Consider the following 26753-nt stretch of genomic DNA (forward strand, 5'->3'; position numbering starts at 1 on the left):
ATTTCGTATATATTACTTTTGAATATCAAATCAAAGGACACCAGGAAGGTGCTATAATTAAATTAATATTTTCTTCTGCTAAGTCTATTCATATAAATGTATTACCATTGACAATGTAGTCTTCATTGTTTAGCCCTGTGTTTTGTGAAAACAGCAGCACAATAGAAGAGGGTTTGAAGTAATGTATCTGTAAAGTAAATTAAATCATCAAACTTAATGATCTGTTTTTGTCCTGAAGACTATAAACCGCCAGCTGCCTGTGGACAAACCAGACTGTTGTTAAAAGGACCATTAACCTGCATCACAGCCTCTTGTTAGGCTGTATAAGCTCAAAATACTACAGAATAAATATATATATGCAAAATATGTGGATTGAACTTATCTGAACAATATCGTTTAAGCATCACTTGTTGTTTGAGCACACAGCCCCTCCCCTCTCCTCAGTCTCTCAAGGCCGGTGACATGTTCCCGTTGAACCCTTGCCTCCGTTGCCTTGACAACTCTTCTCACACTGGGTGTGTACCAATCACTTTTTCTGCGATGGTGCGATAAGTGCTACAATTATGTAAATTCTCTTCAAAGTGTTTTTCATGTTGAACGTTGGTCACACAGAATAAGCCAGTTTTTCATCTAAAACTAACAGGCCAATCTGTATTACTGCGGCAACTGAACTCAATCTTTAGCCAGTTTCACACAATCATTTGTCTCTAATCTTTTGCTTAAATCTGGTTATTTATTTAGGCCAAGGTGCATAAATGTGCTAAACAAATAAACTTGCCTTGCCATAATTCTAATAATTTATTTAGTTCAATTCATGCACAAAGTAATTCAAATTCTTTAGTCATTAAAATCACATTACAAACAAATCAAAACATAAATAATCATCATAAAATTAACATTAAAAGAGAAGTACAGAATAAAAACCCTTTAGTCATATGCACAGCTAAGGAATTATAATGGAAAATATTTCAATTCAGTTTAAACAACAATATATTATAACAACAACAAACAATATATTAAAACAATGATTTTTGTCTTTTATTCAAAATATGACACAGTTGATCTTTGGGATATATTAAAACAACAAACTTTATTTATAAAGCGCTTTTCATATAAGAAAAATGTAACACAAAGTGCTTTACAGTGCATTAAAATCAGTCCCACCCACCAAACCCACCCAACCACCCCACAGCCAAACAACCCAACCCCAACACATCAATAAACACAACCAGAGAACCCCCCACCCCAACGCACACTCCCACCCCCCACCCCAACACATGTTAAAATACCTTTGGTTTCATTAAAATATGTTTAAATGCCATAGGCTGGATAAAGATGAACCAGATGATAGAGCGCCACCAGAGGAACCATCTGCACCAGGAGCAGGGTCACCCGCAGCCACAGGACACCAGCCCAGGGCCCAGAGAAAAAAATGAACTTAATTGTTATAGCACATAGTGCAGATAGAAAACAACACTTTATCCTTTTTAATCTTAAAAATAGTATTCTTAATAGGCCTACTTTTGAATTAAGTTGTGTAACTAACACAGCGTAACTTGCATTGAAAACTGTAACTTATAAACTGTAAAGACCAGTCCATTAGTTATTTTTTTTTGCACCCTTGATATTAAATATTGGTTAAGCCTTTATTTATTAGACAATTATTTTAATGTCAGACACTACACTCTAAAATATGTTCATACCAAACTCTCCACTGTCTTCCCGATCCTGTTGGCCCTAGTCTGTATGCAATAACCCTGCTATAGTCCTGCGTTAGCCCTGTGTTAGTCCTGCATGTGTTTTGTGAGTTTGGAGAGCCTTTGTTGTGTTTGTGAAGATCACTAGTCCCCAGGTGACCATGTCCCTGAGGCAACAGCGCAGAACTAGGCTTTTATACTGGGCTTAATGCCTGTTTAGTCAGCATAGTAAAGAAAGATAATCATGCATTATGTATTTTTAAAATCCAGCGCATAAACAAACTTTCATTACAATGTGTACATTTTTCCAAGAAGATGGACCTGATTTTTATGCAAGGGTATAAATCTTGTTTTGCCATGTTTACAGATGTATCATTGAAGCTACAGAACACAACAATTGCTTTAAATAGCTACAAATAAAAAAAACAAAAAAACAATGCACACAGTATGACAGTGATATGGTTCCACTATATTTGAAATGCTGTATCTCATTTTTGTTGTATTTGTGACAATAGTTCATTTTGGGAAATTGGACTTCAACTGTTTATTCACCGATTTATTCCTTGCGAGAAATATACCGTTACAAATACGTTTTGGGATTGATTTTTGATTTTTATTTCGACCTTATGACTTTCAACTTTAGTTTATAATGTTTTCATATTTGTTGTGGGAGGAATACAAGTATATCTTACTTTTAAAAACATGTTTTTGTGTTTTCTTGTGTTTCTTGAAAACATCCTTTTCCTCCATGGGAAGTGATGCTGTAACCAAGACCTTTGTAACCTCCAATTGTTGATTGTTGTACAGTCTATTTGTTGCTACTGTGCTCTTATCTCACAGATAAAGCCACTCTGTGCCCTTCAGTAGGATCCTGCCATCACCACTGTTCATATGGACTGGCACAGGCGCAGTTGAAAGGGGGCTTTTGAACTTTGGGGCAGTGGTGGTCTTTTGTTGTCTGTCTTCTCATCCTCTGTTCTCCTCTCCCATCCTCCACCAGCTCCTTTTCATCTGCCTCTGTCAAATAAGGAGACGAGAGTGTGATGTGTGCAAAGTGGGCGTGTTTTATGGCGCTAACCTTCAGAATCTAATCGTTTCATCAGTGGGAGTTTGACCTATGACCTTACATGTAGTTATTTTGCCATAGCCGGCTCACCAGGTTTATATTGGTATTTGAACACAGTGGTAGAGGACACAGCAACTACTCTCACACTTATATTGTTTCCTCTATTTGCCAAGTGCACTGCAGTCTGTAGCGATCATTGTCTTCTCTCTAAATTTAAAATGACATTCCTTTACGGTACAGGTTGGCCTCTGTTTTTCTCTTTTTGCACTCTGACTATTTCAGTGAGCTGAAATATCACCACACAGGACCTTTTACACTGTCACTGCTGACACTACACTGTTTGGATCTGCACTTAAGGCCATGGCAGAGAGTTCATAGGATGGTTGTGATGGTTCATGTATCGAGCTATTTGTGTAGGTGAAAGTAGAGTGAGGAGAATATAATGAATAATGTTCATAACAGAGCATATATCCTTCCAAAGAGCTGCTAAATAAAAATTGGCAGTGACCCTGAGTCCAGAGTGCTCTCTTCTGTAAAACATTAACTGACGTTAACCTGGACGAAGAACTTTAGATTAGTGTTTGTAGAAAACAACAAACTCAGGGCATGTTATCGTCCCCTATGCCCTGTGTAATCTGTAAATACATTGCTTCTGTACAGAAAAACCAAACACTTATTTAGAATCATCTGAGGATGAGATTTGAATCTTAATATTTTAGGTGTAAAACCATGTTGTCCTTTGGCAGAATGAGGAGATACCTGTAGATACTGCTCAGTGGAGCTGTCACATCGATCATTATAAACGTGTTTGTGGAGCACAGCTCTGTGGCATTTTAGGGTCCTTAAAGGATGTTTAAGGGCTTTTCTAATGAATAGTTCAACAGTGGGACAGAGGCTCAGAGCAGCCAGGGGGCCATTCTTGTCCCATCCATCATCGGACTGGGGCCCCTCACCAAAAGACACAGGTGTGGATAAAGAGGGCTGTGATGCTGTTTGTTGCATTGTTTACTTCTAAACAAGAGAGTGTAAGGCATGGAGAAAACATGATCAAAGAAGCTAACACTGTTGTGGATGCTGCGGCTGGCACATGGTCGTCCCTTTGCAAAGGGATTTGTAAAGACAAAGAGCTGGTCCCGTGGGACGCTGCTCCATCAGCACGCCCTGCTTCTATTACAGGACTGATTAAACCCCCACCATCATGTATCGCTCATGTATCGCTGTGTGTGCTCTAACATACACTCCCCACAGGTAGTGGGGAGCCATGGACACGCCCCTCCGTGGGTCACATGACCGCTCCCATGGTAACAGAAACAAAGCCTCATTATCATAGCTGATGGGTGTTCTGCGTAGCGTCAACCTCTTAATGCAGTACAGTATATGGTTACAGTAAATACTACTACCATAGTATTACTACAGTAATACTATTACCACTACTTTAAACAATGCACTTTCTAAAAGCAAGTAGTTGAAGCATCACTGCCATAGAAAGACCAGTGTGTGATTTCATGTGAATGAACGAATGCAGATAAAACAAAAAAAATGTGTAAATGAACATCCAGAACAGATCCATTTCTGTGATAGTTAGATCCAGGCGTTCATCCTTCATTGTTGTGTGAAAGATGAGATGCAGTGTTGTTTCAGTTTGTCATCAATCTTGGCGTGACATTTGTGCTCTAATTTCACAGTCAGTTGGTGTGAGCTGCTCTTTTCAAACACAGTAAGATGTGCATGGCCAGCCTAATCAGAGATCAGCAGTATTGATCACCAAGAACACAGTAAAGAGCGGCTGCTTGCCATGCAATACAGTGGTACTGAGCAGGCCTCATCAACACCTATTGATTATTTTCTGTAGACTGCTCAACCAGATGTGGTCCTACCGTCTGCCTATGAATTGTATTTCCTCTATTAATTCTGCCAAATACATTAGGATCAAATCAGTGCGTGTCTGCATTGTATCAAAAAATCTAAACTGGCGACACGTCTAATCACCGAGATATCACACAGTGGTTCCCAGAAATGAGGGCAGGGACAAAAGTGGAGGAACACCTGCTCATTCGCATTCATGTGCACAATCCCAGTGATGTGAAAGCAATTGGCTGCAGTGAGAGAGAGGCCAACTCCCGTAGTTGGTTGCTAATGGCTACAGGATCCAGGGGAGAGATGTCGATAATGGCAATGTCACTCCCAGCCAACCAGCTCCAAAAATGGGACAGGACACACAGGTTTACAGGAGCATGTGCAAATGTATGGGTGCACTTTAACACACATGCACGGAGAGGCTCTGGTGAAATGGCAGAGCAATTTTCTTACAACAAGGTGCTGTGTGCTATTAGAGCTGTCACAAAAACGTTTTCCTCCCTGAGGCATTTTAGCTCCAGGTCTGGTTTGAACAAACTATTTTCTTTTCCCTCTGATTCTAGTATGTCAGGTTCAAGGTTAAATGGTGCTCAAATCACAGTGTTTTTTGACTAAGTGTGACTTGATGGAGGTTCAGTGCTGGCTTCTTTTGCTGCCTTTGCCTGCTTACTGTCTTAGGTCTGCTTGCACAGTTCATTTCCTGACCACATTCATCAGCAGAGACAGTGTTTATCTGTGCAATAAAATCAGGTGCAACTCAATTACTTTGTTCCTTTTCCTGGAACATTACTGCCAATTTGATTTAATATATTTTCACCATAGTCTTATGAAACCTTTTTGCTCTAGATGTAACACCGACCACTCTGCAGTCACATATGATGTAAGCTCAAGCAAACCCTTTGGACAGTGTCTCAGTACAAGTTATAATCACATTCAAAAACTGATTTAAGCTTAATCAACATTATTTCCTTTGTCATTCTTTCACCAAGTTTACTTGTGCACAGTACCTCCAACAGCCCTGATTTTTCTGGTGGAAGGTCAGCCACCTGTTTGTCTTCATGGAGATGTTATTGTATTTTCTGGTATAATACTACAGCACATTCTCTATAAATATTAGGCTACCTAGTGTGTAGTGACTCCGCAATTATTTGTTTCCCCTATTTGTGAATGCATAGGGAAGTGCCTGGTAGATTGTGGCTAATACATGTGAACATCATTGGTTAACTTTACCCCTCAAATGTGCGAATATCACATTGTTGTTTCTTTAAGCCCTGTGAACAAAATGAAAGCAGACGTGGTGCTACTTTACACTGCTGCAGGATTTGTACTGGACATATTGTATTTCTCAGTAAATCCTTTTGTGGTAGTCTTCTACTGCCAAACCCTCACAACACGGCCATAGAGGATCCCAGTGGCTTTCAGTCTGGCCCACACTGTAGACATGATGCTTTTATTACCTTGTCTGAAATGTAGCTCGTGTCTCTTCCACACAACTGCACAATCACAGTCAAATACCAAGAGTCACCACAGGAAAATTACATTCTAGTCTAGGGTGGGTGAGATTGACAGAACGGACTATCTATATTTATTGGGGGTTGTCCTGCTGATAATCTGACAATATTTTGGCAATCTATCAAAAAACAAAACAAAACACTCACACAATGTCACAATTATTTGGTTAATTGATAATCATGATTCAGGTCACAAAATAAATCATAAGTATTGTGAGAATTCAGTAACTTAAAGGGCCCATATTACACTATTTTATGATCTCTGTTATAATGTTGTTTTCTTATCAAAACATACCTGGAGTTGTGTTTTGTTTTATGTATATGTTTAACACACAAAGCCTCCTTATTTAGGCTGAGTTCTTCTCTCAAACAGAAAATACTGTTCTACTTTGTGATGTCATGTGGAAATACAGGAAGTGCTCCACTGTGTTTTTAAGTTTCATACACCTTCACTAGAATCATTTGGATGTTTTCAGCCCTGGAATTGCCAGTTGCTGCTGAACTAAAAATAAAAGATAGCTGTTAACGTGAAAACTACTACTTTGTGACATCACATGGTGGAACAGGGCAATTTGAGCTTTGGAGATTTATACAGATAAATACAGGATTAGTCAAACATGTGTGAATGTAACAAAACAAAAGAAAAAAACAAAAAACTCCAGGTGTGCTTTTAATGCGGTAGTAACATTATAACATAGCTTAAAGCTCACAAGTAATCTAGGACTTTTAACTTAAAGCACCTGAATTGTTGTGGTTAAGATCACATTAAAAGTAATTGTATGAATAGACAATATTCTTGGTTACCATATTTCTAAAACGGCATTTATATTTTAAATTTATAGCTTCCTCTTCTGCCTCTATATTAAATACAAACACAACCACTGCAATAAAAGCAAGCGCCGACACAAGTAATTAGCTAACCTGCTACTCCCTGTCTCTCCTGCAGTGCGCTCAAATAAGACATCATTGTTACAAGCAGGGCTTTTTCATGCTCCATTGTCTCCACAGACCAGATGATGATGATTAATATGAGTGTGTTTGGGTAACGCTCACACCGGAACATAAAGCGTATTGTGATCTAAATGAGGCGTGACCGTGTGGACCAGCCCTGACTAATAGGGTTAAGCCGTTATTTGGTGGTCCTAACAAGATACAAGGAACTATGTATGTTCCCTGGATGTCATTTAGTGCTTCCTGATGCATTTGAAAAGAAGTGAGTGCAGAAATTAACTTAGCAGCAGAAGTGTAATTTTGCAGGTTGTCACTCTCATTTTCCCCAGGCATTTGTGTAAAGAACATGGAGCTATATTACTGTGCTTATGTTTTAATGAAAGGTAAAAATGCAAAGAAAATTATTTAATATAGTAGGCTTTAATAATGGTTACATTTTTTGTCAATTATGAGCAAATAAATATAAAATGCGTAGATCAAAGAAGTGATCAAAGTACATGTTTTTGATTTATTATTAAGATTATCATGATGTGTTATGTACATGTTTGTACTTTTTAAAACAATTATACATATTGGAACAGTTTGAATCAACATAGTTTTGTGAGTGAATACATCTTTATCTTTGTGGGACCAGTGCCTTTGCAGAATCAGATTTAGAAACCTTAGAAACTTTCCACTATATTCCCTGCACACCGTTTTTATACACCTATGTTAATTAGTTTTCACTTCAGATCAACCTCCTTTTTCCAGCTCAGTGATTCATTGAATAATTTCCCACAAGCACCGGGGTGGCTTTCCTCTGCAGTCGCTGTGCACCATATTGTCCAGTCACACCCATGGCAGCCTCATACATATAGAACAGATGTGGGATGTAAAGATATCAGGATTCAGTAGTTCAGAAATGATCCAACATCTTGCAGTTATTTCATTCCTCTGCAGGTTTATACATAAAGCATACCTTTGCCTTTTAAAACAGACTTGATCTTTGTTGAATTAGATTTGCTTCAATTAGGTTTGAACAAAGCGGTCTGCAGTGTACGTGCCTCCGCATACAAAGACATCGATAATTATTTGCATCTTTTATCCAATAGCTACCAACAGAAATGAATAACTTGATATGAGGCGGACGCAGACATACAATAGCTATAATGTAATAAGAGAAATTAGAATCACGTTAAATGTAATTATGGCTTAGCTCAAATCAGAATTTTGATTGACAGGGAGTGGATGACTTTAGTTGCTAAGTCATGGTGATTTGAATCAGGCAGCTTTAAACTCCCACTGTTATGTGGTCAGGAAATATAAAGTAATCTTCAACGACTGCGTGGTGCAGGGAGGATGGAGACAGCCGGGCCAAAATGTGTTTTACTAAAGATACAGTTTCACACCTCAGCTCAGGGAAACGATAAGAAGCATCAGGAAAGAGAGTGGAAAAGTGAAGAGTGAAATAAGTACATAAAGAAGATAATAGGACTAGTAGGGGTCTTAATATCTTTTTGGATTATACCGATCATGATATTCAGGTGATTTCATGGCAGTCCATCAGAAATGTGCCAAAATGGGTCTGTAAAAATTCAATGGGCTTTACAGTTTATCACAAACGCATACAAATATTACTAGGCCAGTCATGGTAATTACTATATTGATTTATTGTTCCATTTATGAAAGCTGGAATAATATATTTTGGGGGAGATCTGAGGTATTGTTTTTTCTAATACAATACGATTTGAGCTGTAGCGGGTGAATAAGTCCCTTTTTATGGCTAATTATTGGTACATTCTGCTGTTTATTTGTTGCAGCTCATGTCACAAAGTAGTTTCATTATTATCGTGTATTGCAATATTTCTCTGTAGCGATATATCAAGCTTCAAAATTTGTGACCGTGACAGGTTTAAATATGAGTACCTTTTAGATTTCACTGCAAGTGTCCGTTTATTTTATTTTCTTTCAGCTATTTCTGCAGCCACATGTATTTATACGGACAATATGGCATTTGTTATTTTTAAGATATGCAAAATTAAAATATTGCGTATATTGTCCATTTTTTGATAAATTTCCCACGTCTAATGTAATAATTTCACCAATCATTTTCTCCTTTATTATCATCCACATTGCGCTTTACTTCATTCCAAGCTTATCAAAATCAGGGTTTAAGAAGGTTCAAACCAAAACATTAACAATGTTTGGCAAACATTTAACACTGAGCTTGCTTGCCTGGAGAATCTTTTACCTGACCTCCTTTGGGTCCTTCTCAAATCTATTCTCATTAAGTGTAGGTATGATTAAACCAACCTTTCAAATATTTATAATGGACAAAAACAATAAGAATCTATTATATCAAAAAGTCAATATGGTCTGTTTTGTTTATTACTGTGCTGCAGCCCTTTCAATTTTCTTTACTTATAGCCTCTTTTGCTGCCGATAATGTTTACAACACTCTCGCACGCACACTATAGTCAGTCTGATTTTCCTGTGACCCTCTGGTGGTGAATAGCAGTGGCAGAGGAACAAGTTTTATCAAGGTTTCATCTGTTTTTAAATATGCAAACAATGTGTGGCCCTGTTGAATATTAACATAGCCCGCAGTATAAAAGACACTGTTTACATTATAACACACTGTAATCTGTATTGTGATTGTTGACAGTGAATATACAGAACTGCTTGTGCCCGTCTTCTTTCATTTAAGACCTACTCCTTTGACTTTTCCAGTGCTTTTTGTTGGTCTAAAAGGAACTTTAATAAAACCATATATACAAATATAATACACCACTTGTTATTCTTCCTCTCTTTCGTCACCCCACCATATTCCCATGTATGCGCTGTCCCTCTGCTGCGCCGCTCCATCTCTCAGCCCATCTGGCCTCTATCTGTTACTCTTCCATCTCATCAGTATTCACTTATACATTATCAGTTCAGTGAATGTGAGATTGTCTCCATAGTATCATTTGTACAAATCAACACATTATAAAGAACCAGGGCTGCTTAGTCTGCAGTCTGGTGTTCACAATAGACTCTCTAGTATTTCCTCTGGCTGTCTCCGGTCCTCGCTGGATACCGACTGCCCTAGTGAGTGTGCATTCCTAATGTTCCCTTGGCCTCGGTGAGAACGATGATTGGTAGAATTAATTGTGGCTGCAGGCGAAAAGGGAATAAGTGGTGCTGGTGGGAGAGGGGAAGAGAAGGGGGGGGGGCACTTGCTAGTTTTAGTCTTGTTTATGTGCTTTGGGACTGATGCTGGAGGATGTTGCGCTAATATTTTTTTCATTTTATGCCGTTGTTAACACGGTCACTGGAGTCTTTTTAAGTTTATTAGTTCATTTAGTCTAAAGTGGTGATTGAGTGTACACCTGTGTGCTGGCAGCAGTGAGATAAGGCAGTCTCGTGCAATGACAGTCATAATGTAATGGGCTGTTCGGCTCCCGAGACACTAATACTATAACAGGGGAGTTTATGTCCCGTACTGGAGGTGTCATTAAAGAGACAAATGGAGACACAAATAGGAAATTCCGAGCAGGTTGGCTTTTGGCAAAACAATTATGGGAAATGTATTGAATTCCTTTTTATTACATTTAATGATTTGCGATTATTATTTTAGTTTGAATTTGTTTCCTGTACAGACCAGGTTTATATTATATTGTATTGTTCTGGTGTAAGGAAACACACAGAATTTCTTGTGGTTGTTTATTTTATGAACACAGGGGCTCCTGTAGGCCGTAACCCACACTAAAACGAGAGCAAAACAACAGTAGTCTCCTCTCAGCAGAGCCGGTCTCCTAAAACAGACCAGTAACTGACCAATGCAACCTTCACTTAAAATTGTCATCATAGCAACCAAATGTCACATGCAACAGCAGTTACATTAACACATAAACACTTACGAGAACAACAAAAGGAGCCAACTCTGAACGACACACAGAATATCAGATCATTACAATGATCTTTTTTTGAGGCATTTAAATCAAAGCCAAATAAAAGTTACTGAGTCTGACGTTTGATTTAATCATAACAAAACATATTAAAATAACTTAATGATTCAATGTTTAGAATATATAAAAACAAATAAGTTAGAAAACATATAAAAATGTAAAACAAAAAAAAGTATCTGTGGTGCAATTGGACAAACATTGCATCTTGTTTTGCTCTTGGTGCCTCTCATCAGTAGCTTACAGGGTCCTGTTGATAGATTTACACACAGCTTTTATTGCCCGGTGTCATGCGTGTATAAGAATATAAGGAGGTGGGGGTTGGGGCCTCCCTCTCTCTCTGTTTGTGTGAAGGTTTTGGGGGTGAAGAGAGTGGGGTTCTTGAGAAGCGCCTCATCATTTATTTATACAATCTACAGAAGAAGGGGCTTTGCCAAAGGAGGAGCTGTCTTCTACAAGTGCCATGGGAATACTGCAGGTCAAGGGATGTTTTTTTTTAGCTACCAGCGCATTTCTTTGTCTGAAAAAATACTCACACTAATGGAGTGTCTGGTTATCCTTTACCAGCACTAGTTGACTGTACTATTAAAATAATAATTTGACATATTTAATATGGGATGTAAGTTATCAATGTTTATAGTAAATACAGGATCTGTGAGGTGTTTTTGTAAATGCAGCTGTACAATGATTTAATTTATGAAAGCAAGTAATTGTGATTTGCTGTGTTTTCTGGTCTATATCTGAATGAAAGGACTTGTGAGTGCTTTTAATTATTCATTTTGTAGCAGTGATTTACTGTGTTCAAATGGCACTGCTGAACCCATCTATTGATTTTCTTGCAGCATTCTATAAATTAGATTCTACATAGAGGTCCTTTGACCTTGGGCAAATAAGAGCCACCACATTGTCTTGCCTACAGCTCCAGGATTGAAACTATAGGAGCATATTTTAAATGCCAGGAGGAGTCAAATGCATTTTTTTTTATTAAAAAAAAAAAAAAAAAACACCCAAAGTTGTCTCCCTGTTGTCATTATATGCAAATTGAAGAGGCACTAAATAACGCTATTGAGAAACACAATGTTAAATTCAATATGCTAATTCCTGCCTATACAAATGCATCCCTGTTTGTTTGATTATATATCAGTGATTCTTACAGGGCCAGGGCACAAAGTAGGGCTGCGGACACCCACCTAAGGGCTCTGAAATCAGAAGAATATGATACATTTAATATGACATAGGCCCCAAGTTACCAAAAAGTCTTACTATAAGGTCAAAACGTTTAAGAACACCTGGTATATATTGTATACTGTACTTAATTAAAAACACATGTTTAGTTGCAGGCACCTAGAAAGCATCACATGTAATCAGGTGCGCCACTGTTTTTATAATTTGGCCACACACTGTGACATACTGGATGAACTGAATGCCACATGGTCCATGAAGAAATTACCTTTTAACAAAACCCATCAGCCATCCCCTGATAAATCTTTCTGAACAAAAGAGAAAATGCTTAGAACATGCAACACTTTTGCAGCCAGCCATTTTGAACCTGTCGCGTCTGGTGCATATCACTTGCTGCTGTCTTTGTGGTCATCTTTATCTACGCAGAGTGGTGATAATGAGAGCCCATACTGTGAGATGGACACATCTGCAGCTGTAGTGAATGTCAGAGGATCGTCATGTAATTAGGTTTCTTTGTATGTACAGTGAGCAGTTCACACTGGGCCTGATGGATTTCAGACAATATAATTATGAGATGTTTATGATGCTGGTTTGTGCTGATGTGTTGTGACAGTGGAGCTAGAGAGGAGGAGGTAGGTGACCGTGTAGAGAAGATTCAATTAGACGTCATGTAGCCTCGCAAATATCAGTACTGCTTTACAATAGATCATCAAGCCCTTGTTTAGATAAAGGGTTTTCTAGCTGGTAATAGTCAATATTTAAATTGTCTTGGTTTCAAAAGGTTTCAAATGGAAGTGGAAATATTGGTGAGTCAAATGATAAATTTGCCTTACAGTAGTACACTCCACTTTGCATTAGTCTTACAAAATCAAAATAAAGTACAGTAAATAACTCCTTAATGTTATTCCTATTTTACTTCTGATACTTAAGTCTAAAACAACTCTCAGTGCATCGGTATTTAAAAGGCAAGTTTGAGCATTTTACCCACTGACACTTACTAAAAGTCAAAGTAAATCTTTGTATTTTTACAAATAAAATAAAATAATTAAAGGTGCAACTTGTAACTTTTCTGGTGATGGGTTTGCCATGTGTTTGTCTTGTAGAGATATTATTCCTTTGTCTGGAGTGTTGCGTAGTATGACAGTAGTTTTGTATTTATTCCAGGTGTGAATAGTATCACCTCTCCACAGACCTGACTTGTCACCATGGAGGCAGATCATTTTAATGCGATGAATAGGTGATAGACGCTCCATCTGGAATCTTACACAGTGCACCTTTAAGAACCTTTTACAGTTCCCTCATGTTAGTGGGTCTCTATTCAACCATGCTGCACAGTCATTAGCAGTGTGACCTTTTACTTTAAATTACAATGGGCTCCAGAGCTGTGGCCTGTGGGTCTGCCTGCTGTATGTTGTTGGATCATTACTCATGTAGTAATGGCTCAGTGATGGCTCAGGTACTCTGGTGTTCTGTGAGTGAGTTCATCAGTGAGTATGTAGGCAAGGCAAGTTTATTTGTATAGCACAATTTGTACAAAAAGTAATTCAAAGTGCTTTACAGAATAAGAAAGACATTAAAATCACAATACAAACAAATCAGTATATATACATAAATAATCATCATAAAAGTAACATTAAAAGAGAAGAGTGTAGAATAAAAAACGTTCAGTTATATACACAGCCATATGTGTAGCCCTGACCACCACTGTGTTGTCAATATTTGTGTTTCATTGAATGACAAGTGTGATATTCCTCTCACTGTTGTACCTTGATCTTCAGTCGGATTCACTTTCCATTTCTATAGAAGCAGTAGTATTGTATTGGTAAAAACTGGGTGGATTTTGACTTTCATTTCTCAGTTTTCCCAAAGCCTATAAATTATGTGATCATGCACATTAAGAAAGCTGACTATATCTCAATGACAACTCAAGGTGAGATATGAAATAATTTAGAATGTTAAATGTAATGTTTATTATTATTATTTATTTAATCTTTGTATTTTTTTCTCTTTTTTTCTTCCCATCAATATTCTCTGTACCTTCCTTTCTCACTTACGAATGACTAGTACTAGCACTCTCCTCTCGCATCTTTGCCTTACCCCCCCCCCCCCCCCCCCCCCCCCCCCCCCTTCCCAAAATCACGGAAATGTCACACACATAGGTACCCACACACAACACAGACTTGTCACATACAATTGTAAGCAGCTGTTATGTTCACAAATCATGTTATGCCTTGGTATGTCTTGATATGTCTTGTATCTCTTATCATCACTTGTCACTGTTGTATATGTATGGTCACTATGTATGTATGTCTTGCATTAATAAAAAATAAAATAAAAAATTTAATGTTCCAATTACATCTATATTTCAATAATCTGAATCTTTAGAGCGTTTTAGTCTTTGAAATTTACTTTTCTTTTGCCATTACTAGACCAAACTTTAATTAAGTTACAATTGATTGATGTTAAGGCCCAGTAATGTGATTATTTTCCTTGTAAAGCTGTCGGTGTAGCTCTGCAGTTGTAGGTGTGTGCTTGTGTGGAACAGACTGAGGCAGCGATATTGACAGACGACGCCCGGGGCAGCTCTTTTTTATTACTGACTTGAACTGAACGCCTCTCCATCTTGCGGCCGCTGCCTGGACTCACTTTATATAATAGCTAATGTTTTACGAGGTCTATGCCTGCTGAGCTGACATTACAACTTTATCCTGAAAAACCTCTCTCGCTCGCTCAAAACCACTTAATTCTGTGTGCGGTGAAGGTCCTTTTATTAGCTTGTACTACTATCACTGTAGCTCAATGGAAGCAATGGAAAGACAAATGAAGCTTGTTGTAGGATGTGGGCTGTGTTCACTTTGTTAGTTACAGTGGTTTCATGGTTCATAGAGCTGACATTTGGAGTACATAAATGCATTCATTTTTCATGACATTCACTCTGTGTACTGCCTGTTTACCTGCTCTGTGTAGTGAATGGGCAGACGCTCACAGACGAGGCATTGATGCTGATTGAATTGGTCCGGCTGATTCCCAGAGACGGGAGGAAGTTGTTGATCTAATTGCACGTCTGTATGTGCTCAGTAGTAAAAAGTTGAACTATTCAGGTCAAATTTAGTCCAGTAGTAAATTTGCAGAATAGTATCACAAGATATATCACAATTTGAGATGGACCGATATGGGTTTTTCCATGGCTGATGCTGATTGTTTAGAATCAAGAGAACATGACGTTTTTGGGTTGATACATGGGTCCAGTTTGGATTATTTTGCATAAATTTGGGATTTTAAATTTACTGCAAATTCACCAACAGCTTTTTTTCACTACAAACTTATAAGAGTTGTGTAGTCATGTTTTGTGTTATTTTTTTTCTCATTAGTGTTCAAATTGAGCTTTGTGTGTATTCTTTAGGCAGCAGGTTGGCCAAAATCTACTTGAGGTTTAAGGCCGGAGAAAAGAGCAAATATTGGTCCATTATATCAGCCAACCGATATATCAGTCTAACTCTGATCACAATTAAATCAAATAATGAATTTTTGTGGTTGCAATTAACAAATCAGAGACTACAATTATATCAGTAGCAAAAGAACTAAAATATCTAGTCTTATTATGTATGAAACGTCTTCAGAAATGCACATGATTCTTAGCTGTTGTGATGCCCTTGAACATGTTTAAAAAGAATTTTTGCCTAAGTAGAGATTGTCTCCAAATTGCTCTAGTGCAGAAGAGTTGCTACAGAACTGCTGCTTGTCCCATTCTCCCCTTTTTAGTTAATTAAATGTACAAACCCCATGGTTGTGGATGATCACAGTATTCTATCAATGTGTGTTTTCCAAAGATGGCATAGTAGCTGTTAGCTGTATTCTGACATCTTTATGCTTTCATACTGTCTTTACCATGTTCCTCTTGAACAAAAATGAATAGTGACAATCTATATTGCCTTTTATATTTGAAATCTATACTTGTTTCTGAAATGCAACTGAACTGAAACTTGCAGATCTGTCTTCAACATCTTGGAAGTACATTTAAGCTTATCCAAAAAGTTAATATTGACGGTTGACATGCGTCTCAATTTCCCTGTCTTTTCTTGTTTTGCAGTCACAGATGATGACACAGTGAAGAGGTACTACGCCAAGTTTGAAGAAAGCTTTTTCCAAACGTGTGAGAAGGAGCTCCTAAAAATCAACACGTTTTATTCAGGTTTGTATTGACTTAAGCTGCTTTTGATGCAATAATACAACTTTTATTCCAATAGTGGTGAGTATTATTATCATTCAAAACCTCAATTCAGAGGAAAACTTCAAGCTCTTATTGAGTTGTTGTTTTGTCAAGATGTTTTGCTTTGTTTTCTTTCCAAATGTGTTGACCTGAAGTGGTTGACTGTTTGGGCCACTAGTAAAAGCAGTGTGTATTTCGGGGCTTGGGTGTGCTGAGTAACATGAGAACGGGCCATTACATATTCTGGTATTCTGGTGCCAGGAGGGAGCCCACTCCTCTTGAACCCTGTGTCATCACTAGAGGGGGTTAATGTTTGCCCCCTACTGGCCATTAGTTAAACTGCAGTCTCCTCAGAGTCAACTCAAGGCCAAGGTTAACTGTATGAGTGTTTCAGCTCATAATCATGCATGTAATGGCAAAGAGGGAGTCAGCAAGCACGGAATTTATTGCATATTACAGGCCTTGGTATCGTTTGATAACTCAATGAGAGGAAACGTTAAGAGAAAGATTGATGTGTAGTACAAATTGTATTTCCCCAATCTATCATCTGCTGAATGCAAATGTTGATAAATTTTCTTGTACTATATTCAGCAATAACTGTTAGTTAAATCAACTATTTTGCTAAGCTCTGTTGTTGTCAGCTATACAAAAATAAATTGCATTGAAGATAACTAGCCCCAAAAAGTATGCTGTGTTTGAACAAAATGGTAAACCAGTAGATTGACAGCAAGTGGAAAGAGCTATCATTACTTGGACAGTCTAAGTAAAGCAGCCCTGTCATGCAAAATTGACTTTTCAGAGCTTTTAACCATGTTATAGTTATTTCCCCTTCTTATTTACCCTCTCAAAGTTGTATTTAGAATAATTTGTTCATGTTCGTTGTTGAAAAATCTTTAATTGCTTATTTTCAAGACTCCATATTGCCAGTCATCCCCCGCTTTCACTGGCACAGGCATAGCCCACTGCTCTCTACTTTGTTCTTCAATTTTATTTTCTTAAGCGATAATATGTAGGATGTGGCAGCATTGCGTAGTCATTTTGTTACTTTTTTTTATTTTTTATCTGCTAATCCATAGTGTGATCTGCAGCTTTCCATAGAAAGGGTGGACAGCTACACCGCTCTTTGTTGTGATGATGTTTACAGCGACGTCAGCTCCCATTGCGCACTGCAGGCTTTCTCAGCAGACTTATTTCTTTTAAGTCATTTTAGATTAATATTGTGATTTCAAATGTGCAAATTATAACATAATGATCCATCGGTGTCATAGATTATAACTATATAGCAGATGCAAGCACAATAGTTGTTCTCAATACATCTACCTATTGATAAAAAATACTGATTTCAGATTGCTCATCATAAGCCTATATAGATATTGCATCCAGTAAATACATAATTTCCAACTGAGTTATGGTAGGTGGTATCTTCTTCCTGCTTATCCTCTGTACGCAGGAGGTAAAGCGGTAAATGTGAGCGCTCTGTAGTCTGACAGGCAGCGTTATCTGGTGCCAGTTTCTCTGTTTGTGTGGTCAGGGCGAGAGACGGAGCTGCAGAGATGGAGATAAAATGGCTGCTGACTTTTTATAAAACACTTGCCTCCACACTGGGCTCTCCCTTTGTACCTCGCTCTAAAAGGGGTCCTCGACCTTTCAGAAGCAGCCGCCACACTGCCCTGAAATCTGCCTGTTGGGCTACACTTTCATTTGCACTGGGCAACAGCTTCATGGAAAAATCACATTCATTTTTCACACATTCAAATAGCTGATGTGTTTATTGTCTTATATGTCTGGAATGGGAATTTGACTTGACTGTGTGATTTGGCTATCCAAGTACATTGAGGTATGCTAATATTAAATTATGAGGAGTTCTTTTGGGCATCCCTGAGGGGCAGTGACAGAGGAGCATGTCCATATTAACATATCAGCAGCTTACCACAGAGAATATTTTAATGGTAATACTTCAAATTCTATTATGTCGTAGGAATAAAAAGGATAAATTCATAAAAGGGTAATGTTAGATTATTAGATTATAGCAGAGCTATTTTTAGTATCTCTCTCATTGAACACAAGCTTTTAGTTTCTCCAAGTGTGTCTCTCGTTTTTCTCTTGTTTACTGGATTAACCTCACTATGACCCAGATAATCGTTCCTTACAGAGCAGCATTTACATACCCTTAATAGCTTCAGTCCATTGCCGAATACTTCCTGTCAGAGGAAATATGTGATAGCTGTAGCTGTAAGGATTGGCCCAGTTCTGTTTTCTTGTACTGTTTGCCGAGAATGACCGAACTGTAATTTCAAAGCTTTAAATGTGCACTATGTAAGTTTTCTGGTGGAGGGTCACATGCTTGTCTCATTGTTTTTATTACTTTACCTGAAATGTTCCACAGTATAGCTTTGAACTTATTGCATTTATTTAATTACAGGATTTTTGCTGCGAAAAAACACTTGGCCTGTGAGTGTCACCTGCTGGTCCCCATGGGGATAGTGAAACATTCTTTACAAAACAATTACATTTCCATGGAGACAGGAAAGTACCAGACTCTCCACCAATAAACCTCCACCTTCAAATACTTGAAATAACAACATAAAACCTGATGCAATGGTTTATCTTGGTTTGACCTATTATAATAGGCATGTGTGCATTCTCATGTGGAGCCAAGGCTATTTTTTAATTATCCTAACCTTTGTGATCCTGTAGAGAAGCTCGCTGAAGCCCAGAGGCGCTTTGCCACATTACAAAATGAGCTGCAGTCCTCCCTCGATGCTCAACGGGAGAGCGTCACCCCTCCAGGTCTCCGCAGACGCAAGACCGTCTTCAACCGGTCCCAAGAGGAGCGCTGCCAACACCGCAACATCAAGGACCTCAAACTGGCCTTCAGCGAGTTCTACCTCAGCCTCATCCTACTGCAGAACTACCAGGTCTGAATACAGTTACTCTAAGGTAGAGCTGGAAGATGTATGGAAAGCATTAGAGCAACGGTTTGTTGTTTTGGAGATATGCAAAATTTGAATATCGAATATAAAGTCTATAGTACAAATATTTTAAAACACTGCAACAGAAGCAATAGAATAAGAACACATACATACAGGCATATTTATCATGGTTTTGATTAATTGGCATAATATTGCCTGAATATCATCAAGATAATTTAAAATATATGGGGATATTCATTTTTGTCAATATCACCCACTTACTCAAAGCTCTTCTTTTATAGATTTTTATACAAACATTTGAGTAAATATTATCTCCTACCCCTCCATAGAACCTGAACTTCACTGGTTTCCGAAAGATCCTAAAGAAACATGACAAGATCCTGGACACGTCTCGAGGGGCAGACTGGCGCGTGGCCCATGTGGAAGTGGCTCCTTTCTACACCTGCAAGAAGATCACACAGCTTATTTCTGAAACAGAGGTGGGGTACATGCAAAGCCATACATTTGTTTACTATATTAAAATTGACATTGGCAGCATAATGGGATATCATGATGAGCACATTATTAATAATACATCACAACACATCAACAAGACAACTGAAATAAAAACAAAATGTATATAGAAATAGATATTTTTATGTGTATATATCGTAGTTTGCCTGATCCTTTTTAGAAGTGAAATTTCTTTTATTAGATTTTTTTTCATTTGATTACATATACTCTGTCTATACCCAATGCAATTCTCCAGTAATATTTTGCAACATATCAAGGACTCAAAGTACTAACTCTTGTGTTATGTTTAGACACTTGTGACCTCAGAACTGGAGGGAGGGGATCGTCAGAAGGCCATGAAGAGGCTCAGAGTGCCTCCACTGGGGGCAGCTCAGGTCAGTAAGGATATAGAGTTAAATGGTTACCTGGTTGGAAAATATAACATTTTCAGTCTTTTTATTAGGTTTTCATGGACATAATATAATGTAATTCTGTTTATATTTACAATTTATGAGTTTTGTTTTGTGAGACCTGTATATTTCTTTTGGTGGGTAACTTTTAAAACCTTGGCATATGAGAAGAGGCGGGAAGCCAGGAAGAGCAAATTGCAGAAGAGATGTGAGCTTATAGTATTGATTTTCTAAGTGCCTCTCCATCACTGCACAGACGCAACATCCTTTAGAAATAATCATCTGCAGATACTTTACTCCTCTGTATTATATGCACCAATATGACTACATTAATTACTGTCATGTCCAGATTGAACTGTGCTGTGATTGCTTGGTGCCAGATTGACATTATTACTAGTGGATTTGTTTAGTTTAGTCATTGAAAAGTATATTAGTTTAATAAGCCTAAAAATGCATTCATTCTTTCTTTTTTTAGCCTGCTTTAGCCTGGACAACATTTCGAGTGGGTCTTTATTGTGGCTTCTTCATTATTCTGGCAATTGCCTTTGTTCTAACAGGTACGTCTCCTGCTTTTTGTCTCATTTCATACGATAAGAAATGTTTTTGTGACAGTCAAGTTGATCTTTTATTATTCTTTAGGAGCTGTGTTCATTCGATACGAGAATGTCTGGCCTCTGGTGCGGATTTACCGGGGTGGGTTTCTCCTGATCCAGTTCCTGTTCCTTTTGGGCATCAACACGTACGGATGGAGACAGGCTGGAGTCAACCATGTCCTCATTTTTGAGATAAATCCCCGAAACAACCTCTCACACCAGCACCTGTTTGAGGTCAGACCTTTACTTAAAATGTCAAAAGCCTGGAAAACGTATACAGTACTTTTGTTCTTTTTTCAGATTGCTGGATTTCTTGGGGTGTTGTGGTGCATCAGTATCCTGTCCTGTCTGTTCTGGGAGTACACCTACATCCCCATGCAGATTAACCCTCTCGTTCTTTACGGCTTCATGTTTCTTTTCCTCATCAACCCCTTCAAGACCTGCTACTACAAATCACGCTTCTGGCTCCTCAAATTACTGGTTAGTATAAAACCTGTGTCTGCAATTTATGTGGCTTGTATCAATTTGTTTCAGAGTGAAGAAAAATTAGCACTGTCTGTTGCCATAGCAATTAGCAAGCCAAAACACAATATTCAGGTAATACATATTGCACAATATTTGAGTGGTCAACAGTCCTCAAAATGTTGCATATAAACAGGAAGTTGAAATCCATACAAGAGAGAGGTAATAGAGAAAAACAGATCACATACAATATGTAAAAAAAAAATGTATTTGTATTCTATAATATAATCATTTTAGTGAGACAGGGTTCTAAAAATACCAGTGTGTTTTGCTGCAGTATTTGCATTGTCCTTAATTATGGGTGTGTTGACTATGATTGGCACACTGCTTTGAGCCTTAATGGATACCATCTGTACATGTCGTGCTGAACACAAGTGCCTGACACAAAGAATCTGTGTATCATTGGGATAACCATCTCATGTTCCAAACCCCCGTTACTCTGTCCTTTGTCTAAGCCTGCAGGATGACCCCGAGTGTGTAGATGAGTATTTATCACATTGTGGGGACACAAATCTGTATACACACTCGCATCATGGGGACATGATGCCTTTATTTTGTCCTCATGATATAAATCCTTTCTTATTAGATCAACTTCATTTATAAAGAAATATGGGTTAAAATAGCTTGGGGTTTGGTTTTAGGTTAAGGTTAGGCAACTGGTAATTATGGTTCATGTCAGGATCTGTCTCCGGGAAGTGAATGTATGTCACGGTAATGTCCCCAAGAAGCATGGATATTCAACACATGTGTGTGTGTGCGTGTGTGCAGACAGGCTCGGGGCAGAGAGTGGAGGGGTAATAGAATGGATCCCTGTCCCGTGGGAGCTGTGGCTGTGACTGTGCAATCATTATGGCCATAGCTCCATCAGTATGTGTGCTCCACCCCATATCATGACATCCTCCACCCACCCCTCGCTGCCCCCCTCTCTGCCTCCCCCTACGCATGGACCACCTTCTACTCACGTCCTTTACTTTATAGCTTCTAACCACTCATCCTCCACAGTGCTTCCCTCATATGGCTCGGTAATCAACTGTACTGCCCACGCACAGACTCAAGAGACGCATTTTTACAGTAACATAAATGATGTGGCCATGGACTATAGTAGTTTCTAGGTTCAAATAAAGAGTTTATTTGCTTTCTTTTGTAGCTAGACATGTATGCTTTATTCCACCTAATTTTATTTCTGTTGTTGACATTTTCCTTTGGATGACTAGCCTACTTAATTAGTAATATTGAATGAGCTCTATTGGTGATGTACTGCTAATATGCTTAGGGTCCTGATAACATATTTTATAATGTTTCAGATGTATTACAACTGTCCGATAAAGTGTATCTATGCACCATCACAGCGTCTCTCAAAGACCACACTGATATTTCATTGTGGAACAAACTGCAGATCCATCAGGATTACTCGTGTTTGCTCTAGAAATCAAATCCTCACCTTGGCACTGCAGTGGGTTTAGCCTTGAGATAGCTCTATATATGAGCACATACCGCTAAGATGATTTGTGGATCAATATATGTTCTGACTGACAGGTTTCAAGCAATATGACGATCAATATCAAGTGGCATTTTCTGTGGGGAAAGTGTTTAGGGGTTTCCATCTAAGTGTATGCATAGAGAGAAGCAACGAGTAGCAGCCAAATGTCAGATGTAGCCGGGGGCCTGTGTGGAAAAGGGAGGCATGGATGTATCATTTTACAAAGCGTTGTCAATATGGAAACTCTTGTCAACGTCATATTGCAAATAGCATGGTCCACAAAGGCCCAGTGTATTAAGATATTAAGCACATTTATAATTACTTAAACTCTTTAATTATAATCAAATTGAATTCAGTGTATTTTTTTTTACTTAATTTTACATAGTTGACAAAAATCACATATTGAAAGACTAAACTGTATTTTGCCTGTTTTTGTGTCCAGTTTCGTGTGTTCACGGCTCCATTTCACCGTGTGGAGTTTGCAGACTTCTGGCTGGCTGATCAACTCAACTCTCTGGTGTTTGTTCTGATGGACCTGGAGTATCTCATCTGCTTCTACATCTTTGAGCTGCAGTGGAGCAACAGCAATGGACTACTGCCCAAATTTAAGAGTAAGAACCAGCCCTGATTCGAAATCAGCATAAAACAATGTTTATTACATGCAAATTTCTAATAAAAGCAGTATTCAGATTTTTTTCTAATCAAATTTACCATGAAAAGACATTTTAATTGCTGTTCGCTGGCTGCCGCAGTGTCACTTTGGCCTCAGCGCAGCCAATTAGCACAAAGCTAATGCAACAGAAGTGCTGGTCGCACAAAGGTCACAGTGTGACTGCCATAATGATAAGCTGTTCTGAATGTAGAGGCTCACCGGGAATGAAAAGCAGAGCATTAACAGAACAGACTGAACACAATGCTGTCTTTTCTTTTGTATTCCAGGTCCTAATGAATACGTCTGTCACAGCTATTCGTACGGCCTGCGCGCTATTATACAGTGTTTGCCTGCATGGCTGCGCTTCATTCAATGCCTCAGGCGTTACCGTGACACCAAGAGGGCCTTCCCACATCTGGTCAACGCCGGAAAATACTCCACCACTTTCTTTGTGGTCACCTTTGCAGCTCTTTATGCCACTCACAGAGGTAAGCCAGGCTCAGGATGTAAAGAGCACTGTAAACATAAAGGGTCAAATATAAGGATTTAAATTCTATGGACTACATAAAGACAAGAACCCAGAGAGCTTGTAGCCATAGAGCCAAACTCATCAGACTTCCTCTATAAACTGCCCAATCGATACTTATTGGACCATCCACTAATGAGAGTGATTGTAAGTTTTTGCTGCTTGGCCCATCGCTGTAAGTTCCTTTTCAGAGTCAAAGCCGACTGACCTTGTGAGAATCAACAAGCTGAAGCTGCAGTTCTTTGTTGTCCCAGTACAAGAGCAGATCTTTTGTGCTTAGCAGGCAATAGGTGACCCTGAGCGCAGAGCTAGAGATTGTCCTTGGCCTCCTGGTTAGCGCCGAGAGCTTTATAATAAAAACAAGAACAAGCGCAGTCATGGAGAAACATGGATGTGTGTGTGTGATGGAGCTGCCCATTTGAGGCCAGGAGGCTAAATACAGAGGAAACTTGTCATTACAGACATCTGAAAGATTTGGATAAAAATGAGAAACAAAACAAACGATAATTTCACTTGAAAAATATGATTTAAAGTCCAGTCACTCTCCGCCTGACAGATTCAAATTAGCATGCAATTATCCCCGCCAGAAATCGCATCACAAAAGACTGGATCTTCAGAGACAAGCCGCGTATAGACGTAAAAGCACCTTACATGGTTTAGTTGCTCTCAATTCAACACAAATTCTGATTTCCAATTATGTTTCCCATTGTTTACACATTGGATTTTCCCTCTTGTCTGAAAATATTTGCTATATGCTCAGTCTTCTGTTTGAATGAATTAAAAGCAATGGATAGACTGTAAGATGATGTACACAGACTGAATGTAAGATTTGATATTGCTTCATCCAGGAAGAGTAACAGACAGATCACTTCTTTCCTGCTGCCTCTATTCAGGGAAGCGTCCATTAAACCATATCCTCCTTCCTCTTTGGTTTGAAGCCTGTAGACCCTTAGACTAATGGCCTGGCTTCATGTGTAATTCTGTATGATGCTGTCTTTTATCCCGTATGATAATGGAGCCAAAGACTGATCGCTGTTTAACTGGAGTAAGTGGAGGCAGACATTATTGAAGCCAAGCATGTACTGTACTGGAAATAGATTTATCGATGCAAATTGGCTTAGTTGTATAATAGGCTGTATTAATTCATTTTGAGGTTCAAATGCTCATAAAGTAGTTCTTTTTATTTGCCATCTGTAGAGAAAGCCACCTGTATATTGAGTCATTAACTGAGTCACTCTGGATAGCCATCCAAATTATTTTTCAAATACATTTTCAATCATAAATAATTGCATAATACCAGTGAAAATGTCTGGACATAGACATACAACCAGAACACAGTGGCTGTACTAAACTATATCATTTTACAGTATATAAATATAGTTTTACACTGTGGAAAATGGCTCGGATAACAATGTTCAAATACTATGTTGAGTGGTGAGAGAGGAAGGGCTTCTAGAGTAATTTTCCAAAACAGCACAATAACACACCGATTCCACTACATCCATTGTGCAGCGCCACAACATCTGCAGTACATTAGAGTGTTACACACCCATTATAGAACTGTTCCTCATCACATTGTTATGAAAAGTGATCTGGTCAGGTTATGGGTGCATGTATATTTGATGCATAAAAACCCTAAATGACAGTAATAGCAGAATGTAGTGATAGTTAAAATATATGACATTGTAGTATTTTATTCTGGCCAGCCTTAAAACATAGATCAGTCCCTGGCAGGTTTCCCAGAGGCTGTGTCACCTTCATTTCAGAACCTGATCACACTCTCAGATGCTGTTTGGGTGACCTCACTCATTCCAGGAACGACTCACATTTAGATCCCGGAAAGCCAAATACTTCCACCATAAATATAACTAATAAATCACTGACATTCAATGGGCCGAGTGGTGTTTAGTATCCACTCTGTGCAACACAACTTGGAGGAGATTTCAGACCTGAGTGATGATCTTGTGAATGAATAAATAGATATGAAACTGTAACGTCAGCAAATGTTCCGAGGATCCTAAACAAGAGATTCCCTGGCGTAAAGTAAGATATATTGTGACGCCTTAACTATGGGTCGATATTGGCTCTGTTTTATGTACACTGGCTTAGACTTGCGGGTGGTTTAGATACTGCAGAGCTACTCAACAAATGCTGATTTAAGCTTGTGGGCTTAAAGGTTTTATAGAAGAATGAAAATGACTCTTGTGAGCTTTTCGCCATGTTTAATGCTGTTACTTCCCCCCAAAAAAACAGACCTGGAGTTGTTTTGTTTCATTCACATATGTTTGAGTAACTCTTTATTATTAGTCTGTCTACATCTCCAAAGCTCAAATTGCCCTGTTCCACCTTGTGATGTCATGAAGTCATAGTTTTCAAGTTTTCCTTTTGTTCAGTAGAGATGTGCAATCACCACATGACATCACAAGGTGGAACACAGTGTTTTCTGTTTAAAAGAACAACACAAGAAAGAAACACAACATTATAACATAGAACATAAAACAGTGTAATATTATTTCAAATTGCATGAAATAGTTCACATGTACACCATTGAGAAGATAACTCTTGCTGAGGACAGGTTCTTGTTTGTCGGTCTCAGTATGTTTTTTTTGTTTTTGTTTTTTTGTTTTTTTGCCACATCGCCCAATCCTACTGAGGTGAAATATGTGTACGGCAGAAAGGTGAAATAGAGAGGTTAGCTGCTGAGGCTGTAGAGTAAAAGAAGGCTGACCTAAACTGAATTTTGAGAAG

General features: G+C 38.5%; 1 protein-coding gene across 1 annotated transcript in view; it reads left to right on the top strand.

Annotated features, from left to right (window-relative positions):
- xpr1a (xenotropic and polytropic retrovirus receptor 1a) overlaps window positions 1-26753 on the top strand; it is a 48364-nt gene that overhangs the window by 15488 nt on the left and 6123 nt on the right. The window contains exons 3-11 of the mRNA XM_033965431.2: window positions 16278-16379; window positions 19095-19315; window positions 19660-19809; window positions 20134-20217; window positions 20708-20789; window positions 20872-21059; window positions 21126-21305; window positions 23270-23438; window positions 23767-23967. Of these exons, the coding sequence (XP_033821322.1) occupies window positions 16278-16379; window positions 19095-19315; window positions 19660-19809; window positions 20134-20217; window positions 20708-20789; window positions 20872-21059; window positions 21126-21305; window positions 23270-23438; window positions 23767-23967 (1377 nt within the window). The remainder of the gene's footprint in view (window positions 1-16277; window positions 16380-19094; window positions 19316-19659; window positions 19810-20133; window positions 20218-20707; window positions 20790-20871; window positions 21060-21125; window positions 21306-23269; window positions 23439-23766; window positions 23968-26753) is intronic.

This window comes from Periophthalmus magnuspinnatus, chromosome 4 (genome assembly GCF_009829125.3).
Source record: "Periophthalmus magnuspinnatus isolate fPerMag1 chromosome 4, fPerMag1.2.pri, whole genome shotgun sequence".
Lineage (NCBI taxonomy): Eukaryota > Metazoa > Chordata > Actinopteri > Gobiiformes > Gobiidae > Periophthalmus > Periophthalmus magnuspinnatus.